Source organism: Styela clava, chromosome 1 (assembly GCF_964204865.1).
Source record: "Styela clava chromosome 1, kaStyClav1.hap1.2, whole genome shotgun sequence".
NCBI classification, from domain to species: domain Eukaryota; kingdom Metazoa; phylum Chordata; class Ascidiacea; order Stolidobranchia; family Styelidae; genus Styela; species Styela clava.
The window spans coordinates 15,019,865-15,045,027 of NC_135250.1; the positions used below are offsets into that span (position 1 = coordinate 15,019,865).

The 25,163-nt window shown below is 34.0% G+C and overlaps 1 protein-coding gene across 2 annotated transcripts; it reads right to left on the bottom strand.

Annotated features, from left to right (window-relative positions):
- Window positions 1-457: 457 nt before the first annotated feature.
- LOC120345764 (DNA-directed RNA polymerase, mitochondrial-like) lies at window positions 458-21,031 on the bottom strand. Of its 2 annotated transcripts, XM_039415312.2 has the most exons (26): window positions 20,712-21,029; window positions 19,416-19,486; window positions 18,573-18,830; window positions 18,192-18,281; window positions 17,853-18,040; window positions 17,697-17,777; window positions 17,088-17,241; window positions 16,510-16,656; window positions 15,948-16,077; window positions 15,691-15,832; window positions 12,324-12,486; window positions 11,969-12,148; window positions 9,535-9,682; window positions 8,781-8,923; window positions 8,222-8,325; window positions 7,490-7,613; window positions 5,958-6,042; window positions 5,650-5,798; window positions 5,241-5,405; window positions 4,666-4,731; window positions 4,232-4,410; window positions 2,412-2,559; window positions 1,766-1,926; window positions 1,309-1,407; window positions 892-1,047; window positions 458-641 (listed from the first exon to the last, which is right to left on the bottom strand). In XM_039415312.2, exons 1-26 carry the CDS (start codon window positions 20,797-20,799, stop codon window positions 518-520), a joined length of 3,543 nt encoding a protein of 1,180 aa, XP_039271246.2. In that variant the 5' UTR covers window positions 20,800-21,029; the 3' UTR covers window positions 458-517. The 2 variants fall into 2 exon arrangements, with proteins under 2 accessions (XP_039271246.2, XP_039271254.2); XM_039415320.2 differs by lacking the exons at window positions 458-641; window positions 892-1,047 and having other exon boundaries at window positions 1,346-1,480; window positions 20,712-21,031.
- Between the last annotated feature and the right edge of the window lie 4,132 nt (window positions 21,032-25,163).

The window sequence follows — 25,163 nt, forward strand, 5'->3', positions numbered from 1 at the left end:
AAAATTAATTTCACCCAAACATATAAATTCGGTACTCCTGTAGTGTGTGTACCAGGTTAGGTCATAAATTTATTCCAGTTTTCCTCATTTTAGTTATATTAAGAGTTCGGACTGTCTCTGCTAGCCAAGTAAATATACACCCTGCCCAAAGGTTTCAGTACCTTTCCACAACTCGATGTAAAATAGTCTGAACAAAATTAATTACCTCCATATTGGCATACACACTTCTGGAGCGCCATAAATTCTTATATAATTATATTACACCCCGATCTCGATCTCATTTAGAGTCATTTTCTGTCACCTACACAGCAACAGCAACCTAACTTGTCCATGGACTGCATTATCTGCATAGTGGTGGATCTGGTGCAAACTAATGACTTCAAAAATTCCCTTCAACTAGCTGCACAAGTCCCCTCATCGATAGCCTAACTATTTATCTCATCAAAGATAAGAGCTATTTCTGTAGAGCAATATTTTAATAAAATATATGGCAGTACTTATTCAGTGCGAGAAATTGCTAACTGAAGAAAAACGTAGAGTCCTGAACATCATTTAGATCGAAATGTCCCTGTTGGGGAACATTATCTAATAGATCCAACAGCTTGGCTTCCAGTGGGGTTGTGGTGCTTTCCTCAGTATTTCTTAAAATGAATGATAGGGATAAATTGATCCAATAGCATTAAAATATAAAAAAAAACATGAGGTGCAAAGTGAATTAAATGCGAAACATTTTATTTCCTAATTCTTGTTATATTATGATTTGGTTTTTGCATGATTGAACACTTGTACCTGAAAACGGTCTTTGGAAACAGCCAATGCAATAATGCAGCTGAGCACACTTGAGGCAACGGACTCAAAAAAGATCGATATGCCTTGAAGTAGCATACTTACTGTGGCAGATGTTTTCTTAGGTGATTAGCAAGATGGTGCAAAATAGGTTGAGAATGAAGTGCTATGAATTGCTTCCGACAAATTTTACTCATAGTTTCAATGGAAGACGCATGTGTCCAGAAACAGTCATGTACTGATGCAAATGTGACTCCTTCTCTGGAAAATTAATTCGAAACAAAACCTAGATCATCTTTAAAAACATTCATTCTATGCCAGTTGTAACAAAGTCTCAGATCTCAAAACCAAGTTCTATGAAAAATGAAACTTGATGAGCTATTTAAAAACTAATCAGGATCTTAACAAATTTGCCTGGTGAAGTTTTTCATATATTTAGAGTATGAAAAATTATATCAGTCCTAATTTAATTTTCGTTATGTTACATTATTCCAAGCAATTTCATAGGTAAAAATGATCTACCTGTAACAGTATAATGCAGTTAACATCATATGTGTAGAATCCAGAGAATGAATAAAATTGGGTGGAAATCCGTTTCTTTGCTTTCTTGAACATGGCAAACTAAATTTTTTTAGAAACAGTTTAAATATCCAAATGAGAATGCCATAACATGAAGTTTCCCCATTCTATATAACTGGAACAAGTATAAGTTGTTTTATTGAACATTAAAGCAAATAGTTGATATAATAAAATACTTTTGTCACAGTGATTCACTACACAGCCTAACTGTCATTCAAAAATACATTTTTGTTCGGCGGCCAAGACCTCTTTTCTTTGGACATAATTTCATGATTTTTCAAGCCAGATCGTGCAAGCTCTCACCAACGATTCAAAACGCACATGCGTAATGTACACTATCTTAACAAGTCTATTAAATGCACTAACGATCTATTTTCACATATTATTTTACATAAAATACCTCAACACATTTTCATTGACTTGTAGACGTTGTACAGGCGATAAAATGAATTTTGATGTCTGTTTGTAGTAAGGTTGCACTACATTCATATTGAGTGGAGTTATCCAGTCAACTGGGTAACCCAATTTACTAACTACATCCGCAATCTGTGTAAGCCAGGCCTGAAAAAAAAATGTAACCAGTTACCACCATAAGAAATATCACATATACAAAAAATGCAAAATTTGTACAATTTGAAAATTTGCAATGCTTTTTCATGTGTTTAGCTCTGAACCAGTCTTATACAGGCAGCCTCTAATATCTGAAGACAAGTATGGAACTACTCTTATTTTTCCAATTTATTACACCCTCGATGTTGTGTGGGCATTTAAAAAAATTATCAAAGTTAATTGTTTTTTCTTGGAAATAAACAATTTTCCTCCATATTTACTAATTTCTGGAATATATCATGACTTGCTTAATTCAATTAAAGCGATTTTAATTCTGGGTCCATAATCTTCACAGATTCACAGGTTCACAGGTTTATGTTATGAAAAGCAAATATCACTTCACCAATACCCAAACCATTCAATAGCTATCCTCAATAAAAGTATTTTAACCTAAAAGCAGTGAGCTATTAATTTAAAAAGTTGAAATATAAACATACTTGTATGCTTCTTGCCCCGGAAAACATTTCATCAATACTGTTCAGCACTTTATCAACAAGATAATTAGCGCCTCTGAAACTTTCACTTCGAGGAAATTCATCCTCTAAATAAGCAAGCTGCTTTTTGATTTGCTGTGTTCCACCATATCTGAGAATAATTATTGATGAATTATGGATTACATGTCATATTTACGACATCAGCAAGATATCCTTTAGTGTCAGCACTCTGAGGATTCAGAGTGTTCTAAAGAAGTACGAGGTTCAGAAACCATATGATCTGATCCTTGTGTGCATTAGACAAGAAAATAGTATTCAATTGGTATGCCTGTATATTGACTAGTAACTCGCCAAAGCGATGAAGTGGTAATGGACAATGTGAGGTGCTTGTTGCTAATTTACAGTCTTACTGAGTGGTAGTGTTTAAGTTGTATTTTATTAGTGGTACATGCTTGACTGTTATATGTTACACCAATGGTGGTGCACAAAATAGTACAAATAGTACGCTTCAACACCTTGGTTGGTCACTCAGAGACCACTACAGTATAGCTTCATAATTGCATAACCTCAGAATTTTAAGAAATACCGAAATTTTGCCTTCAAAACGAAACGAAACACACGTTTGTCATAAACAGTAAAATATGATACCATTATTACCCATCGAATTTAATGTATAATGACATATATTTTCCACAATCAAATCCACAAAAGGATAGCACTGGATGCTAATTCGAGAGGATAAAACAATAATGATAATTCCACGAATGTTTCTGCTCAATGACAAAGCAGCGGCCAAATGGCACCAGGATAATGCACGAATTACGTCAATGTTAGAGATGGGGCTCACAAGCAGCATAGCATGGGGCCTCTCAACGCGGCCCTGCCCTCATCCAATGTAATGGGTGGGGTCATTTTCTAATTTATCCGATGTCACAAATCCTTGTGATCCAGTGTGGTAATAATACCAGGGAGAGCCATAACCGAGTACCTGACTATTTCAAATACATTCTGGAAAAAGATATTTTTGAATCTTCTGAATTCCGAATACATTCTAAACTCCAGGAACATAGGAATTGGGCTTTCATTGAAATTAGTTAATTTTTTGCTCTAAGGAAATAGACTTGGTAAACATTACAGTATTTATGAATTGTGGTGTATCGTGGCAAGCACAGAAAAAAGAACAACTAGGTGGAATGTTTAAATTATACAGTAAAATCAACAATAACTCGGGTTTTTGATACGGCTAATTTTCGTTATGACCCTGACTGTTTATCGTCAGCGTGACATCGACATCGTTGAGCTAGATTTGATTTGATTTTAGATTTATTGCGCAGTTACCCAGACTATCTCAACTATGTTGGAATATACCATAATAATTGTAAAATATTTTCAATTAAAAACTTCCTCGACGTGTTATAAGTAAGTACTTCAAGTCGGCGCTGACTTAAATCCTTTTATGTCGGCAGTAATTTATTGCGCCTCGCAAAGAATGTCTTCGAATACGATTAAAACATAAAATGAAATGATTGTAAAAATTTTCAATCAAAACGCGGACGGCGGCGCTAGGACGTTTGCGCGATATTTAATATTTTTATAAACACTAAAAACGATATTTGAGAGTCACGATATTCGAATAAATTTTGATATTAAATTCGAATTGGACATCCCTGAATGATACCTTGACTAATTTCAGGTTGCATTTGCTATGACGTCATAATATCTGTTTCGAAGGTCGAAACGCCGCCGTTTCGACATATCAGTGTTTCGAAACGCCCAGCCCTACCTACAAGCCATCTACACTACTTCAAGTTAATGTTACTGACCTTGTTACACCATAAACAGTGGTCATTACAGTCTGTTTAACAATTTTACGTCGAACATATCCTTCTAAAGAATTTGCAATGGCATGACCATTCTCAGCATCAATTTTTCGAAGTTCTTCTGCTTTATCAGCAACACCAGTATATACATCTTGAGGAACAATTGATGGAGACAAATTCACCTTTAGAATATTGTATTAAAATTTTATTCTATTTCATCATATCATGACATTTTGATAGGCGAAGAAGTGCACACAAACAATTTTGTATGATTGGAACAACAAATTACAAATTTTAGAACATGGGAAAATAGTTGTTTCAAATTTGAATTCTTCAAAATGCAGTATTATAATATCACCATTTCCATGATAGGTTTGTATAAAACTCATTCTTTTTGTTCACCTTTGTTTTAAACTAGTAAGTATATTAAAACATACTTGTTTGGCTCCTAAAACATCTCTTCCTAGTGCAGCATAATGTTGTAGTCCATTGCATGAACCATCCTGGAAGCAAGAAAATAGAATATGTGGAAACTATTTAATAGATAACGAATAGAGTCGTATTTAAATATAAATTGCAATTAAAAAAGGGTTTCCATTGTAGATGTATCAATGTATTGGCAATATCGGCCTTTTTCTTAATATTAGTACCGGTAATTGTATTGACATTTCTATCGGCCCAACACACCGAGTTATCCGATATATTCAGCTCTTTGATCTCATCTAGAATGTGATGCTAGAACATTATTGGTAATTACACATACTTAGAATATCGGTGTCGGCATATCGACAATTTGAAGTTTCGGTGAACCAGACTGACACATTTTCATTGGTATCAGCAAAATATGATGGCGGCACATCTCTAGTTTTCACTTCATGGAAATTTAATTAAAAATTAATTGTCTGACACATAATTACCAAAGTATGACTTTTTAAAAGTTATTATTCTTATTTTTATTAAGTATCCTGCTACAATAACCTCCATCTAAAATAGATTAACAAAGCACACTTACCTGATGGACAGGCAACCGAGATATGTATTTGGTGTGGTCCGGAGATCTACAGGCAGCTGTTATTTCAATACATGCTGCTAAAGTTTGCCACGGTTTGTCAGATGTTTTCCACCATGCGTCTGGCTTTTCAGGATTGTCAGCAGAATCAAATATTTTATGAATAACCTATGTAATAAAGACTTTAGTTGGAATATTACTGATCTATATATTTCAGCAAAAATGAAGATCCTTGCTAAGTTGAAAATGAGTGTTATTCAGAATTATTTAACAATTTAATATATCATATTAATTTGGAACAAACCGGGGTGCAGCCTCTCAGAATATTCAAATGTCTCGTGCTATGATTATGACATATCTCATATTTGAATCACTTGTTAATTTCTTATACCCAAACTGCAATTCTGTTTACCTCATTTGCATATGAAAGTCTGTCTTCTATACAATCTTGTTTTTTGAATTCAGTAAGATTTATGCAATGAATTTTGAGCCAGTCTAATCCATTTTCTCCCAGTTGTCGTCCCTCAGCAAAGAGGAAAAGTGACCTGTAAAGATCACTTCCTAAAAGAATAATTCATCACTTTAGTAGGAAACAACCAAGCAAACTTGCTATTATAACGCTTTCATTATTGATTCATAATAGGGTGTTGACACCTCTTTCCTGGAGTGGACACAAATTTTTTATTATTTGGTTTTAAATTAATTCAACCAAAATCATACCCATATAATTGAGATGTCTTGCAACTGGATAAAATCTTCCTCGAAAATCGATGTTATGAACAAACCATATAATATTATCCCGATACTGAAAAAAGGAGAAATAGGATTCAATTACAGTATTTAAACTGACTCATTACTGGGGCTGTCCAAAATCGAATATTTTTTTGATTCAAATCGAATAATTCTGTCGAATCGAACCAAATAATCGAATATTATTACGCAATCCTAAATCTGTTTCTATTGTACAATAAAAACTCCCTCTTCAATAGTGTAATAATGTATACGCGGTTACATCTAAATTACTGCTGATATATGTCAAGAGGTATAAAAAAAAAAAGAGATCACATGCCCATATGAATTGCTCAAAAAAATGAGAGATCTCCAATATTAAGTTTTGTGAGTGTTGTGAGTTGAAAATTGCAAAGACTTTGAATACGTTATTTACTCAATTCCAATAGATTGCTTTAATAGGACATGCGAAGCCTGTAGGTGCTATTTTATTGCTATTATCGTTAGTTTTAATTCTTGAGGTTTTTTGTGTAATCTTCCGCAAAATGATAAACAACCATTAATATAAATACGAGAATATCGGTCAGAGACCGAAGACTTAGCGGTCGAAATTTAAGTGATCCCCCAAAACAGCACTCCCACTCCATAGTGACACCTTGTGTCCCATCACTAATTAATTAATAACCCGCTAATTATACGACATAATTCATCCAAAATCAATAGGCTTCTGGTCCGACATATGATGAATGCACATGCACATCTGGAGCAGATTCAATCTCGCTTTCGTGAGATATCGCGTGCATCTAACAGACAGACATACAGACAAATACCTATCAACATACTTACCGATTAAAATTGATAAGTAAAAACTGTTGCCCAAGACATTCAAAATTGTAGCTAGTTTGATGACATTATTATATGATGAACTTATTGTTACTGTACAACAGCTACCCATATGCAAGAGTGCAAGTCTTAGTAATAGATCCATAATACTAAGAATTGTCATCATAAGAACCCCTCAATGCCTGTTTCAGCCGCAAGTAAGCTGCACCATGTTGCTATGATTACTAACTCAAAAACTTCAAATCGATTCTATTTATAGAATTAGTGTTTTCTGTGATATTAAATTGCCTTTTTCACCTTGTGTACTCTCTCAAAAAACGTCATTGCCGATAATTATTCTTTAGTTATGACCATGCATGAAATGGCTATGTAAATGCCATCAGTATTACAAAAGATACCTTCTTCCAGCAAAGCGAGAGAAATATCGGGGAAACTCATGCGCAGCCGCTTGCCCAATAAACAGCCGCTTGCCCAATAAAAAACGTCGTATAAAACAAAAAGTGGTCCTTGAGACTTTTTCCGCTTTATGTAGCTAATTTTAGAGATTCGCAAATAAGCCAGAAAAAGATTCAAATAATTTGCGATTAGATTCAATTTCGAATATTTGGTTCGCTTAGACAGCCCTACTCATTACTACTATTAGATGTACGGTAAGCATTATTAAATAGAAAAAGACGTACCATGTTTGCAATAGATAACTTGTACAATGCTTCCATAAAAAGGCTATGCATCTCGCACCTTTGTTTTCGAACTTCAATCGCCTTTTCTCTAGCTTTGGTGTATTTAGCTGTTTCATTTGGTGATCTTGCAGAAGAAAAAATGAGAATATAATACTATTAGTTTCATTTTAATAATCTTTATATAATAAATCATTAATTTTTAGCGGTTGTAATTTACAATCTTATGGTATTCAAGAAATGATCTAATATAGCTGATAGCTCATTGATGAACTTTACTCATCACCTCATAATTTGATACCAATACGAAGGAGGCTGAAAATGAGCTGCTTTTCATATTTGATTCTTCAAAATGTCAAATATTTGTGCTACATAAGACCACAAAATTTAAGTTTACATACAAGAGCGTTAAAAAGTTTATATGAATCTAATGATATGCTTGTTTGCTACCAGTCCTAGTAAATTATGAATGCTATACAGGTACGCATTTTACAGAAGCAAGCAATTAATACATGAGTATGGTTTGGACAATATGTCAGGTTGCAGCAATAGTGTCACCAGCAGTACACACTGAACATCAGCACAGCAACTAAAAAAACACTGATCTGAAAGCCTTTCTACTTTTTAAAAATCAAAGGCTGAGAACCCTAGTGTTCAATGAGCTCAATATTATAACATATTATATCACTATCCAGCTATTTAACCTTAATTAACATACCAAAATACAACGCTTACATCAAAGATAAATCAGGAATAGCTTCACTTTGACTTGAAGGTTGTGGAATACTCAACTCCTTGCTTCCATTATTTCGAAAATACTTTATTTGAAGATCGAGAAGCTGGAATATGACATGAAAAAAGATTATTCCATAAACCAAATTATCAAATCTTTCCATTTGAGACACATGTAAGTAAATCCAGCTGGTGTGCCGTGAATTGACAGATTGAGAACTGTAGAACAGCGTAATCTGGCTTGGATGCGGAGTGAACAACATGATTGAGCGTAATATAAAAATAGGTACCGGTATATAATGAGATTGAACAGCATTCAACACAATAGTCAAATTTTTGCATATATTTTTAATTATTTTTTAAAGTTATGGTGGTCAATCTACAATGGGATGGTAAATTTGAAATATATTTTCGGTATAAAGAGAAATAAAAAAAAGATTATGTGCTATTATAAATATGCCGTAATCAGCTATGTTAAATTCATTTAGACGGATTTCCATTAGGGCAATATAATTTTGACGCGCAAGGAAAATGATGTAGAAAACATATGGTAGCATCTCACTGGCTTATTCAATATCCATGCAACAGATCCAAGCACATTCAATGCATCAAATACTGGCGCCAGTTTTTTATCTTCAAGACCCGATGACTGCTTAATGTTTTCTTCAGATTCTTCATCCACTGCACCAGATCGTACAAATTCAACTATTTTGGAAACAAAAAGAGTTGGGGCTTACAACATGACACTTTTGGTGATATATGATAGTCATGCATATTCTATACATAGACAACACATATCGTAAGTATGTTGAACCTAACAATATGAGTGTTATATCTTATATGTTAATAATTTGTTATTGGAATCCCATGACCACAATTTATCATCAAGATAGTAAAAGATGAGGGACCATGTCAAACTAGAATAATAACAGTTCTTCAAAGACATAGGAGCTATTTACAAATAAAAGGTTCAACGTCCAATTTCTTATTGTCAGAAAAATAAGTGTGAAAATCCTGGTATAACAATTCAACAATAAAAAATACCCAAAAACAATAAAACAATAAAATATATCCAAAAATATTCTGATGTGTAAGCTTAATTTTTAAACCAGCCTATAAACTTTAGAAATTTTCCAAATCCCGCATGAGTTTGGTACAAACTACTAAATACCATTCAATTCACAGACCCTAACAGATTCTAAATTTTAGAACAATGCTATTTAACTCGGATAAAAAAACAAATCATCTGATGTACTATCTCACTATATGAATTCACCTCACATAATTACAAATAAATTCTCTCAAACAGATGATACCTTGATTAACAAGCAGACCACCATGTGATATTCCACACCATGGCCTGGGCGGAACGACCATGGGAGCAACTTCACTTTCGAATATCAGTTTATCCAGTCCTTCTCGCAAAAGAACTCGGAACTGTGGATGAGGTATTGTCATTCCAAACTGTAAAATAAATATAGTTAAATGATAAATTCATGTATTGATTATCAAAAGTGAGTATGATAACCAAACATGTAAAGAAAACTTTGTATGTAGGTTCATTAATTAAATCAAAAGATGCAGTCAATATTATACATTTGATTCATTGATAAAATTGTTCGGGGTCGAAACCCCCGAACAATGGAAATTTTTTAAAACTGAAAAAGTCGCCAATAACGTGTGCAATTGCATGTTGCTAAAATAGCCAATTGTTTTCATCAGCGTGATGTGTTATATAGGCCTTATTATCAGCCTTTACGTTGGTGTTTATTCTCTCTAAATCACAATATCGATGATAATTATTTTATTTATGTACTCTCACAAAATTGTGAATCGGCGAGAGGTATTATACGTTCATTGTTTGTGAAGTAAATCTCTCTCTCATCGGCAGAGAGATGCTAAGGAAAAAATGGAGTAAACCGGTGACGCAAATGTTTTGATTGAAAAGCGGCAATATAAAATACTGAAAATAAAACTGTGAACAATATAAGTTTTGTTTAGGCCCGCAACAGTCTGAAAACGCTTTTCTAGGCATTGGAGAACGCAAAATTTCGTGTAAAAAAAACATACTAAAACGTAAATACAGTTAATTGTGGGTGGGATTTGCATTTTTATCCATTACTTCGAAAGGCCGCCGAAAATTTTCGTGGTAACATTATACAAATACAAGGTTGGCAACGCCTCTTTTTCCCGGGTTGTGATGATATTATAAGATAATTAATCCAATGTATATTCAATCAAATTTTATTGTAATGGCACGGCACACATTATCTTGGATCAGTGTTCAGAAACATATCGTCACTAAAATCGAAACATGGTTAATTGTGGGCGCGATTTGCCTTTTTATCCATTATATTGAATTGCCGTCGGAAATTTTCGTGTTAACATTATGCAAGGTTGGCAAGGCGAAAATTAATCTAAAGCAGGAGTGTGCAACTTTTTTTGTCGGCGGGCCATATAATCAACTTCTGACATCTAGCTGGGCCATTCATATAATTCAATTTCTTTCAGGTACACAATGAATTAAAAAATTCTCACCACGAAAAGGCTATAGCTTAGTCCTACAGTAATAAAGGCAAAAAGACGAAAGACTTGAACTTATGGATTTTAACCCGTGTGTTCGCTTTTTTAAACAAAAACTGTCAGGTTAGAATTTGATGCTTAGTGGGAAAATATCTGAGTGTTGACAAGGGCCACACTTATTGTCTTGGCGGGCCGAGTTATGGCCCGCGGGCCGCCTGTTGCACACCCCTGATCTAAAGTATATTCAATCAAATTTTATTGTAATGGAATAAATTTTACTCTGTGAGATTTTACAGCGAATTTACGAATTTTTCGAAAGATTTCATCTTAAAAATGATCACAGAGTGGCAGCATTGCGATTGGGCGGAGTCAGTGTTACAAATACATCTCAAATTTGTTGAATTCGCAAAATAGCAAAAATACGAATCAAAACAATATATAATCGGGCAGTTTACCACACATTTTTATGTCCGCGGATTGCCGTGGAATTCATCGAGGCGATGAATATGTATTTTTGATTTACTGATATACTTTTTTATCTATTTTCATTGTATGAAGTAAAATTGTACTCTACAGGATGTTATATCAGATATTGAGATTTTTCTAACAGCGATAACGAGTTCGCAAGATTGCAAAAATACGTATCAAAATCAAAAACATCAGGCAGTTTTTCTCATATTTTATGTCCACAGATCGTCGTGGTATTATAGGGTAGACATGTTTTCATTTTGGCGTAAGAAAACGCAACCTCGAGTTACGTTGGACACAATTAAATTATTATAAGGACATTTTAGAATCTTGTAGTTGTCATGAATTAAATATTTTATGCGATAGAAAAATCATTATACGCTGAAAAGGCAAATCTTTTAATTAGCACGTAATCGCGGTGACTGTTACAAACAGTAATGGGAAGTTCCAATTTTGACCCCCCCTCCTTTTCAAAATCTTGGCTGCGCGCCTGTTCCAAACTATCGCTTGTTCAGAACAAAATGTTTTTAAATACGTGGTATGAAGAAGATCGCCAATTGTCATGTTAATAATCCAGAGTATTAATGCATTTTGATAATATGGTAAAATCTGTCAGTTGTCAAATATAAAATATCACATATATACACAATTCAAATGTAATACATATGCTAGATATGAAACAAGGATTTTTGCAACAATTGTGAAATCATTTTTAGATTCGACAATATTTTGTTAAAATAATACCAAAATGTTATTTACTTGTTTTCTCCCACGAACAACATAAGAATTAAATATGGCTGGTACTCTTTCTACATTAGAGTGTAAAATTCCTGTTCTCCAGTATTTCTGAGGTATGAATGTCACAGTGTTCATTACTTCGATTAACTTCATTCCGACAGTTAAAACCCAGTATCGATTCCAAGGTAAAACTTTTTCTTCCTGTTCAGAATAGGAGATTAAAAATGTGGTAACAGTGCTAGAATTTAAAAAAAATGAAAATGAATATCACCAAGAAATCAGCAAAATAATCGTATGTTGCCAGAAAATTGGGTAGTTACCTTACAAGTCAAATGCTTGTTCAATAAATGCAAATTACACACTAAGCATCACTCACCAAGTTTGTCAAACCATATTTATTCTCCAACTCCATCCATAATTTTCTTGGGATAAATGTGGATAATTGTTCTTGTGGATTAGTGTATAACGATGTATACTTTTTATAAACTGTTTGTAATCTAGGATAAATACCACTATCTTTAATCCTGCGCAATAGGAACCTGTAATATTAAAAGAAGTGAGTGAATAAGAAAATCAAATGAAAATAATAAAAAACATATTAAACTAAACTTAAATATAGTCAGAACGTTGTAATTTCAATTTCAGTAGTTTCGTTCCTGGTGGGTATTTTAATACACTGCTTTCTTGACATGCATCAATCAAAATGAAGACATAATATTCTTTTGTTGAATACCACAAACAATTCCCAACCCAAACGTGCAACTTGGTAAATAAACTTTCGAGGGCGTTAAAGAGGCAGAATACTGAAAATTCAAAAAAATAACTATCAGTTGGGGTTACTCCCTCTATCTTTCCTCTATGCCAGGCCTGCTCAACCTTTTTCGTCTCGCGAGCCAATTTAATGTGACGGAATTCGTTGCGGGCCGCAAACATTTGTACCAAACATTAATACCAGCTAAGTCCTGATTTCAGTGCAGGTAATTTATATAATACATAAAAGGCAAGTCAATTTAATAATTGCTTTCTGGTTACTGAGTAGGGCTGGCAAATTATTCGAATATCAAGTCGAATATTAGAGTAGCAGTTTACTATCGAATAACTGGTATTACAGGGCGTGGACACAGTGGCGCAGCCAGGGGGGGTTTTCGGGGTCGAAACCCCCCCCTTTGAATTTTTTTGAAAACAGAAAAAGTCGCCGATAGCGCGTGCAATTGCTTTCTGCTAAAATCGCCGTATGTTTTCATCAAGGCGGCGTATTATTTAGGCCGTAAACGCCTTCTCGTTGGTATTTATTCTCTCTAAATCACAAATTTGTGCCACTGGAACAATTATATTTATTTTATTTTTGTACTCTCACGGAATTGTGAAAACTGGAAAAGCGTGCAATTGCCTTCTGCTAAAATCGCCGATTGTTTTCATCAGTGTGTTATTTAGGCCGTGAACGCCTTTACGCCGGTATTTATTCTCTCTAAATCACAAATTTGTGCCACGATAAACATGATGATTATTTTGTTTTTGTACTTTGCAAGGAATTGTGAATTTGGTGAGAGTTATTGTACGTTCATCGGCGGCGAGGTTCTAAAGACAAATGAAGGAGTAAACCCGCGATCTAAATTTGACTGAAAATCGACAATATAAAATACTGAAAACAAAACCGTAAACAATAGGCTATAAGATTTGTTGAGTCCCGCGACAGTCTAAAAACGCTTTTCTAGTCCAAAAACGCTTTTGAAAATCGCAAAATTTCGTGTGCCCACGGCACACATCTCGCTGTTTAGGTACATACAGCCATTAAGATCGAAACACGGTTAATTGTGGGTGGGATCCATTACTTTAAAATTGTCGTCGAAAATTTTAGTGTTATCATTAAACAAGGTTGAAAACGTGATTTTTCCCCTGTTAGTGATGATATATAAGATAATTAATCTGAAGTATATCCATCAATTTTTATTCTACTGAAATAAATTTTACTCCATGAGAATTTACAGCAGATTTACGGATTTTTCGAAAGCTTTTATTTTTAAAAATAATCGGAGTGGCAGCATTGCGATTGAACGGAGTCAATGTTACAAGCACATCTCAAATTTGTCGAATTCGCAAAATAGAAAAAATACGGATCAAAACAATATATAATAGGGCAGTTTACCACACATTTTTATGCGGAATTCCGTAGTGTTTTAGAGTGGCTCTTGTTTTGTCGGCGCAACCGCAGGTTGAATTGAAGACAATTAAATTAATAAAGCAGGACATTTTAAATATGCCCTCATCGGTCATGGATTGGTTATCTTGCGCAAGAGAAAAATCATTTTTCGTTAGAAAAGTCGGCTCTTTTAACAAGTGAGGTAATCGCGGCGACTGTTCGGCGTGGATTTCGAGGCGGTGAACTTGTATTTTTGATTTACTGGTATACTTTATATCTATTTTCATTGTATCAAGTAAAATTGTAGTAAACGTGATTTTATATTAGATATCGGGATTTTACTAACGGCAGCTTATCTCATTGTTTTATGTCCACGGCAGTAATGTTTTTATTTTGACATAGAAAGTCGAGACCACGGGTTGCGTTGTGAACATACACATCGCGTGGACATTGAGGGGTATATTTGCGTTATAGCGTTTCTATTTATTCATTTTCAGTAGCTATGATACTGCCTCAATGTTCAAATGAGCATAATGTGCGCCAATGTCGTGGGAATATCAAGTTATGTGGGCCGTTTCGTAAAATTTGAAACACCAATACAAATATTTAATGAAGTAACATTACAAAGATTGCTGGACGAATACCCTATATATACTGATTTGTGACCAATATGCAGCAATGCATTTAAGTCAATTTCATCATTATTGCGTTCAGCATTCGTCCTTAATGATCGTACAATATCTTTCGAGTTCGTAGATTAGGAACGCTCAGTTCAGCGAGAAATAAAAAAAAATGATGTCGATGTTCACCAGGGTGCAAGACTTGACACATACATAATAATAAGATCCGGCATTTGAATGCAGTGTAGATAGATGACAGGAGAATCGCATCAAAATCCCGAAACATACGTTAAGCCTATATATGGAACTTTAACATGGTAAAAACATAAAAAGTCTGCTAACAAACTTATAGGGCGGGTCGCAAAAAAAAAAGTCTGGCGGACCACATGCGGCCCGCGGGTTTGGCAGCCTTGCTCTGTGCTTTTGCGCTAGCGCATTCATATGCGCATAATGCAAGGATGCTGTAGCAGGAATAAATTTTATTACACTGTGTAAGTTATAAGTCTTGCAACATGATTATACAGCACAGATACTGTAGTGTTTTGTGTGACCAAAGTCAGACTACCTCAGACAAGCAGTTTACAACATTGCAACAAGAATCCCAAACTACTATTACAAATATTACAAATGAAATAAAGCTCTTCATTCTTTACGCTCCACATGTCTCATACCACAATTTTGGAATAATATTTGAAAAAAAGACAAATTGTAAAGGTAAAATCTTGATATTCAGCCTCACTACAATATATTTATGATACAATTACTTGTTATGTGGCAAATCGAAAAAAGGATCAGTCAAACACTTGGTACATTTTGCATTTTTTCTATTCATATATGACAAATTTCAAAACAATTTTTTATTGACAAATCTTTGTGTGTTACAGAAATAAATTGCCAACAAATAATTTTGAGGGCTGAAAAGTGGTTCATTTTTAAAAAAATATAACGACCATAGCTTAAATTCTACAAAGAGAGTTAGTTACCTGTGATAAACCTCTTTGCCCAATTTGTGACTTGTCAAAGCAGTGAAATCACCTCCATTTATTGTGCTACATAAATGATTGATAATAATTTCAATGTATTCTTCATCTGGTAACAGGCACAAAAATGGATAGGCTTTTGCTCCTTAAAAATAAGAAAACTCTCATTGTGTACACTTGTAGCAAAGTCTAAAAATGGATATATTCTCAATCATCTTCAGACATATCTACAAATAAAAAATAATGTTATATTTTCATACCTGCACCAGGCATATTGTCATCATTCTTCCCTGGCAAGGTATGTTTTAGTCTTTCTCTCATTTTCAAACTTCGAAAATTCAAAAGTAAAGATTTTCGCCATTCATTCAATAGATCATTGAGTAGGCGTTTCTATACAAATAAAATAAATTTATTATAAGAATGATAAGAAAAATAAAACGCTTACCGGTAGCTTCAAATACAAACAGCATGTTTACAAATATCGAAACATTGATACAAGTTTTCTGGGCATATCCAACTCTCAAGAATGAATATTTTAGAGAACGCATCACGTACTTATATATATATTATGTATCATCAAAATAATTACTAGCACGAGCCTAGATCTGTATATTGTGTATTATTTTGTCACTGAAAAGATAGGACTATATTGAACGTCCAAAATTATTGAATAATGCCCAATTACATTTAGCCTACTATGTACTTTTACTTAGAAGTCATAAAGATATCTGAAGTATGATATATATTAAAGTTAATAATACTGATTCGATAAATTTTCATTTCTTTTCAGTCATGAATTAGGAATAACATTCACTATCACACCTTCATTGCACGATCAGTCGATTCATTCCCATAATCTAATATATTATCCACTTCAAGAAGTCTATTCTTTTCCAGTTCAATTTGTTCATTGTAGTTAGTATGAAAATTCATTGATGAAGAAAGATGTAGTGCACTCGGGCTGCACTCCTTTACACAAACATAGACATAAACGGATATATCATAATTTCAGAATAGAATGTCAGGATTTTATTTCATATGAAAACAAATATAGAAATGTTATAGATTCTATTATATATTGGTATTATTTGCAGTGCTTTTTAGCCAAGCTAAATATATATTAATTTTTCAATTAATCAATTAATTTGTCCAACTTCAATTGACCAGTACAACACACAACTGTCTGAAATGAACTTCATCATGGGACTATTGAATATATATATTTATGAAATAATTATTAGATGGTATGAGTGGCTGTTGGTAGGATAATAGCTTATTTTTCATGCTCCGTGAAAAAGCATTAAAATTATTGAAAAGTTAACTGACATAAATACATTGATTGAATTTATTGATAACAAAAAATGTAAAAGATAAATGAGTAATGATAACCATGAATTTACATTCTTATATATATCTTCAACTAAAACAGGTATATCTTCATCCTCAACATCATAATTTGATTGATGAGATGCCGTTGAAAAATCTTCCATTTCGGTTACTTGTTTAATCGCATTTCTCACATTTTTTGCAGACTTTGAACCTGGTATACTCGATCTGTAATCACAGTCATTAATATATCCTTCATTGCAGTTCAACAAATATTAACAATATGTGAATCATCTTACATCCTGTTTATACAATATTAAACACATCTTAGTTTCTGAGCCATTTAATGTAGTGGATGATGTTTTAATTTGGATTCGTGCTGTACAATTATTGCAAATATAAAAATAACTTCTTTATGAAATCTTAACCTATTTGTAATAAATGAATTCTTTTTGTAGAGCATACAACAATACTTTAGAAAACAAAAAGATATGAAGGAACAATAAATGAAGCAAATTTTGCCAATAAGTTTGTTATAAAACAGAATACATAGGTATAGAAAATATGTAATTTGTCAAAATGTCAATTCTATAATTAGCCGACTTAATAAATAGAACATGAAATTATCAGGCATATTAACATCCATTAATATCTTTATGATTAGGCTGTAATAATATACATACCTAATTATTTCATCCAAAGTATATCCATCTTCTTTAATCTGTCGCAAGCAAAGGGAGATCATCATTTTTTGACCCAGTGTTCTTTAATTTGAATTGAAAAATGTGAAATTATTATGTGGACAATATTGTAATAGAAAATGTCTTAAAGATACATACTTATCCATTGCTTCCAAAGCTGCAGCATAAGCAGAAGGTGATGGCTTGACATTTAATCTTTGCATAACATTAAAAAGTTGCCGAATAATGTCAAGAGGATGTGATTCTTTAGTATTTTGCATTAAATTACAATTAATTGTAGCTGTAGGAGAAATGGCGGCGAGTCTATTTAAAATTATGTCGTAGACCTGAAAAATATATAGTAAAACAAGTTATAGATTCAAGAGTTTTTCAATCTTAAAAAATTAACGCCAGTTAAGTACAGTTAACCATTCAATGTTTAAGAATCCCTTTTACATCACTTTACATCAATTATAAAGAAAAACAGAAATACTATACTTGCGGTTCGAATGCTGCTTTTGATGGTTGCATTCCTGGCCGATCCAAAGATTTTATTCTATCATCAAGCAAATTTAGTGCACGGGTTATCTAAATGAAAATAAAAAGTATACATTTCAGTATACACAACAATGTGTAGATCCAGTGTGAAAGAACATTTTTAATGAATCTGAGATTGTAGAAAATTATTTATTATTGATTTTAACAGGGTTATATATACTTTTGCAAAACCTCGAAAACACGGTCAACTAAATAGAAAATACTTTTTTCTCAATACACAGTCGAAAAAATAATTTCATAATAGTAACGTATTTGTCAACCAGACCCAAATTATATATATATATAGTAATTACAGGTCGGATGACACATAATAAAACTTACCAAGCCGGAATGTAGACATGCCTGTATGTAGTTGCAAAATACAATGGTGTAATTCTGAAAACGTTCCTCAAAAAATGCTCGATCCTGCTTATTGTTTGAAGGGGATTTCAAAACTGAGGATTTTGAATCATATTTCAAAACTTTTTGCACTCCAGCTGTCTTCTTAATATGAGAAATTTTTGAAGAGTTCTTGATAACTTCATTGAATTCCTTTATTATGCAAGTGTCTTCTTGATGTTCTTCCTTCATCACATAATCCTGAATATATTAATATATGATAATGAATTCCATGCCATTCTGTATGGAATTCATGGAGAGTAATCAAGCATCGTCTCCGAGTATTGTTATGATAAAGCTTCTTTATTCATTTTACTTCTATCACAGTTATTCTTGGTGCACTCTGTACTGTATAATCATCCAACATTCTTTTAGAATGTCTGCATTCTCAATGAATAAGTTTGTTATTAAAATTGAAAAAACTAGTAAAAAAAAGCTTGTAGTTTTTATTTTCTGGCAGTCAATATGTGAAATTGACATCAACATATTATAAACTACAAACCAAAAACTTCTAGAATCATTGAAAATATTTGATTCACTTTAATGATACCAGTGCCAAACAACACGAGTGATCCAACATGGCCAAATTAGCACTGAGCTAGATATAAGTTGATTACCAAATTCATTGCCCAAATCTTAAATAAATGCCATATAAAATATTGGGTTCTGTATGGAAAGTGAAAACACAGTCACTATGTCATAATTGTTATGGCTGGTATTAAAAGATATATAAATTCCAGTTGATTGGCTTCCTGTTTAAAAATTAGAAAGAACAGTTGAAATTACCCGGTCGAAGTGTTCCATATTTTGACATCTTGCTTCATTTGATACTAATCGCCTCTGTGTCACATGGCAATCTTAACGCGAATAAAAACCAAATTAGTTGCAACTATTTATCTGGTGTTAAGGGTTTTATTTGTGGTGATCAAATGATCCAATTGTAAAAAAAAATTTGAGAAATTGAAATAATACCACTAACAGATGGAACAAAATGAACATTACTTCAATTAACAACATATATCTGTTTATTGCTGTATCAGTGTACTGAGTTTCAAAAAGATTGAGAAATTAAATTTTATATTACTGTATTACCATTCTTCAAAACATTTAAATTAAAGCGTAGACTATACTGGTCTAGTATAGTTTAGTACCACAAGTACTTCCGGTGGGCGTAGCATAACGAATTTTGTATATGATATTCCTAACCCCAACCTGACTATGTCATCCAAAAATTATGTCACTGCGACGTCACAATCACGTCATAGAGCTTGCCAAGTACAGCTACCATTGTCCGAAGACCGAAATGGCATCTGCGCCGACGACACCGAACTCACTACCGCCAGCGGTCTCTCTCATATCGGGATCGTTGCGACCAGAAAACGAGAGGAATAGCTTGCTCGATTTCGGGTTATCGTCTGTGCACTTTGGACGACCGACCGTACACTTTGGAGGTATTTATTACGCCACTGTGGCGTCATTTTTTGGTGGCATGGTCAGGTGGGGGTTTAGGAATGACATATGCAAAAATTGTTGAGCCAGGCCAACTAAAAATGCATGTGGTAATACTATACCTGACCCGACTATACTGTAACAGGATGAATTGGTTGTTATTAGCTCAAGTGTATAATAAAACAGCCAGTAAGTTCAATACATTTGAATATTTTTTGATTTCTGTCTCAAATCTCAGAGCCTTGTTTAACTAGCTTTGTGTCATTTTTCTTGAATGCGTGCTAGTCAGCTAGTGCAGTAGCGAGTGGGTACATAATATTTTTCAGGTTTTAAACTTTTTGCGCGCTCTCCAGAATTCTCCATTTTAATTTGTGTGAATCATGGAGTTTTAAAAATAAACTATATTCTGATCTATTTAAATTACTGTATTTATTTGCCTTAACTCGCAGACTTGTGACAGTCAGACAGTCCAGCGCTCTGAACTCTGGAATTTGTCATCCCCATCCTCAGATCCTACTGCTCAATTTTCAGATTTTTCAAGTAAAAAACTTAGGGTCTAATACAGATACACACACTATACGGGGAATCATCACATATTTTATAACACAGTACAGCAATAGACATAAATCTTACCTGTTCTGACTTTACGTTTATGTGGCCGTCTCCGTCTTGAAATATATAAAAGAATATTTGGCAAACTATCGGTACCTTTTCTCAGCATGATATCAATATTCTGATTTATGTGTCCATAGAATAAGTATCGGTATTATTTTATCGGTAAGAATTTGTTATTTCAGTATTTTTTTTCAATGTGATAGCACGAAAACTGTTGCAACAATCTACTAATCACACCGTGAAAAACAACCGAGACATCGTCGCAGAGAGCTCCCGCCTCGAGTTAAGATTTAGCCAGCCTCATGGTATATATCACGTGGGGCCATCTACACCAGGGTTAGGATTTGGGAACTTCGAGATTTCTCAGGATTCTGGGATTTTCGATTGAAATATAAGTTTATTGCAACCCCATAATAATCATAACAAACGATAAAATACAGGTAATTAATATAAAGAAAAAATAAGTAAAACTGTTCACAGGACACGAAAATGATAGATAGTTTATTTCGAAAACTCCAAACACATATGGATTATTTTGTTATTGCTGCTAGTCTTGTGGCCGGGCGACTTTTTCCTTGTAATTAATGGATGTTTCAAAGCACCGATTTCCTTGTCCAATTCCGTAATAGTCCGGCAGAATCGGGCCTTAACATTGTTTTGGGACATAAAGTTTTTTTTATTGTTTAGATATAATGTATATGACATATATAATGATACCCAGGTGCAATGTTCCCTCTAATTTTTGTAGTATGTGTGCGCAGAAATTTTGGTGTGTGCGCACTTTTTTGGAATTGACTAATATTTGTGCAAAAACCATGGAAGAAATTTTGACTTCTAACCGGGTAATAAGTGGGCTTATTAAGAAAATTTTGGTTATTCATTAAGTTTTTCTATAGATTGTAAATGCTTTATTAAAGGCTATATGTTATCAGTAGATAACAATGAACATAAATGGAAACTAACAAAGGAAATTGATTGTAACAGATGGTTTTATTTGAATTCAAATAAAGGGTGAAAAAAGAACAAAAGAACATTGTTACATTACATCGAAATACGTCTGTGCGCAGTAAATCTATGCGTGTGCGCAGCCTCTGAAAGCTGTGTGCGCGCGCACACGCGCACACCTTAGAGGGAACACTGCCCAGGTGGGTGCGGAGTATATAATGTTGAGCAATTTTTTTAAGTGGATTTGAAGTATTCGGTCCAAAATGACGCACATGCTGAACCCTGACCTGGTAAACATGCAATGTTCATGTTGTGCGCCATCTTGGTATGAATACTTCAGGAGCGCCTTTTTGTAGAAAACAATTATTTCATAACTACATGGTTTAGTTTTGCATACATAGTAACATTGAATCTCCTTACAATGTCAGAAATTCAATTTTAGTAGACTAAATGGTAGTTTATTTCACTAATACAAGCCAAGATCCATCGACAGCATCTAACCACTTTCTATTGCGCTCTTCAGACTACATTTGCCGCGCGCATTTCGTTTTCATAGTTTAAGCTTAGAAACTTGGGAAATATTTTATTAATTGAATTGGATTAGAATATTTGACCTCGTCTTTCACTCCGAACAAGGCCATGTAAAACCATCAACTGGTATCTAAAGATGTGTAACGTGTTTTCTTTTGGAAGAACCGCAACCTTTCAGTGCTGCATTGACTTTGGCAAAACTAATATATCCTTGTGAAGATAGAAGGTATGCGTATGCGATAACGAGATGTGCACCTGTTATGCCAACATAGTTGAGTCAAACGTTTTGAATACTAGTACATCACACACATTTTCCTGCGTGCTTCGGTTGTACGTAGTAACGCGCACATTTTTGCGCACATGCATCAAATTCCACTTGATTATTGAGCTATAGGTTTTTAACGAGCTTTTGTGTATGATTTCATTTCATAGAATTTGTATGCTCTTCTAAAGAATTCTAATTTCAGCTTTTTCATTCATTCAAACCGCGTGTTGAAAGTAAGTTTTGTAATATTGCGTGTTGGTTTCCAACATCTCTAAATCGACGATGCCAGTAAATCTTTAATACAAAAAGATCAGTAACATCTGCAATAAAAACAGCAGTACCCACTCAAATGACAGCTGGGAGATGGATACTCTTAGTATCTGCTCTATCGCGTGTCTTTTACAGTCTTACCAGTTTACATGAGTGCCAATTGGTATCTAAGCTCAGCCAGAGACAAAAAGTTTCGGACTGCAGTTGGCGTGACGAAATGTTTCTAAATATATATTCTACAATAAGATTATTTGATTGCATACTACTGAAAGTTCCGCCTTATATGTATTTTCCCATTGCACTAGTCCTTTACTGATATTCGATAATATGACGCTAATCTGACATAGTTCTTAAAGTGTGTAGATGGGTATAATATTTTCCACGCTGTTCAGATGGGAATGCGCGAATATATATAAGAATTGCTAATATTGGTTTGCAATGCGATGGAATCCCATCTTGGCATTTCTGCCTCTCGCAATTGCTGCGTATACTTATCGGGGAAGTTCTGTGGCGTGGTTATCAAATGAAAAAAAAAACATGAGAGTATTTTTTCTACTTCTCTACTACTATCAAACCTTGACATTTTGTGAAAACATTTTTTTCGTGCAATCTTTTTTTAAAGCATCCCCAACAACCACAATTAATTCTGTTATTAAACTTCCGAAATAAACACATAAAATCATCAACAGATGCATACCACCAACTAGTTACTAGATATTGCTGAATTGATCTTTGTTTTACCATTTTTCATGTAATTCTTTTTGGTAAACCTGTTATCTATCGTAAATACAGCACATTTGACAATGTTGTAGTGTGACTATTTTGGCCTCACATTTTTAATATTTGTAGTTAGAGCTCTCGGGGCCCTGTCAAACAAAGTTACATACAAAATATTGTAAATTGCAAAACATGATCATGTTGTTGGAATAACTTGGCATTTTACCACCCGTATATCATTCATTGTTGAGAATATTTATAATTAATAAAATTTAAAAATCCGTTTTCGTGAAATTTTTGTTGTAGCTGAATTCCAGGGACAGCATGACAACAGGCAAGAGAAGCACGGTCGCCTCTTTTAGTTTATGACAGGGTTTCTTAAAAGGGGACCCCGTCCTCTTTGGAGGCCGCTGATCGGTTATCTGGGAGCACGAACAAACAGATGGAAATGCGAATATATAATAACAATGTATTTTTATAGAAGAAAAGAAGCAAAAGTGTTGAGAGTCTTTAGTAGTTTGAAAAGCATTGGCATGGAACATAAGAATATAACTACATTCTTTCCCAGGGATATACTATAAAATGTATCAATTTTCTCATTCTTGTTCTCGTGATATCATTATCTTTCACTGCGTCGTCGTGATCATCCCGCTGCATAACAATTCTCGCTAACAAATAATTAACTGTTCTCCACCGGGTGTATATCCACTTGAACCACTGGCGACTGCATTAGCAGTCTTGTATTGTTAATTGCATCAAAAACGGGTATTTTGAAATAGTACTCTTTATTTTACGGTTTGTTTCGACAGTATTTCCATATACTGTATATGGGTCGCGAAAGCTGGGCCAAAGCTGGGCTCAACAAATACCTAAAAGTTATTGATTTTATTTCCTAGTAAATTTGGTGCTTACGAAGTTTGTGCACCAAGATTGCGCACAACCTGAACATAGTATTGTAACAGGTTATGGTTGAGGTTGTGCGTTATTATGATGCACATGTTTGACAAAAAACACTAATACAAATATCTCAATAAATACCTAAAAGGTATTGATTTTATTTCCTAGTAAATTTGGTGCTTGCGTAGTTTGTGCACCCAGATTGCGCCCAACCTGAACATAGTATTGTAACAGGTTATGGTTCAGGTTGTGCGTCATTATGATGCACAGGTTCGACGAAAAACACTGATACAAATATCGAGCCGTAAAAAAAATTGCTCAAGACTCCACACCCATGTAGAAATGATGGGCAATGACCCCAAGATGAATAATCACAAATAAAAAAAAACTTTATGTCTGAAATCAAACCTGGGCCAAAAAGGTCCCCTTATCTGCTGGACTATAACTTGGCCAATGAGCAATAACTCAACAATGACGTATCAATTGCATAATCAAGGAAGACATTCAAGCACGGTTGCAAACATTGCTTCGTTTTGAATCAATCATTTAGTTTTGCTCGTATGCCCAAGGCATGGCGACACTTCACAAAAATAACAAGTCAACAAGGTGCAAAAAACAAGGAGGATGAGCAGTGCTCAAAATAAGGTTAAAAACGTACATGAATACGCGCTCATCCGCCTGGTAGAAAAAAACACCTAACAGCAGTGAAACCGTAGTAGTAAATATTTACGGTGAAACATATATATAACACGAATGCTATGCTATTCTTAATCAGCATGCGGGTGGCCCTTGTTGACAGGTGCAATGCAAAACGTACATGGCGAGTAATGCCATTAGAACACTGG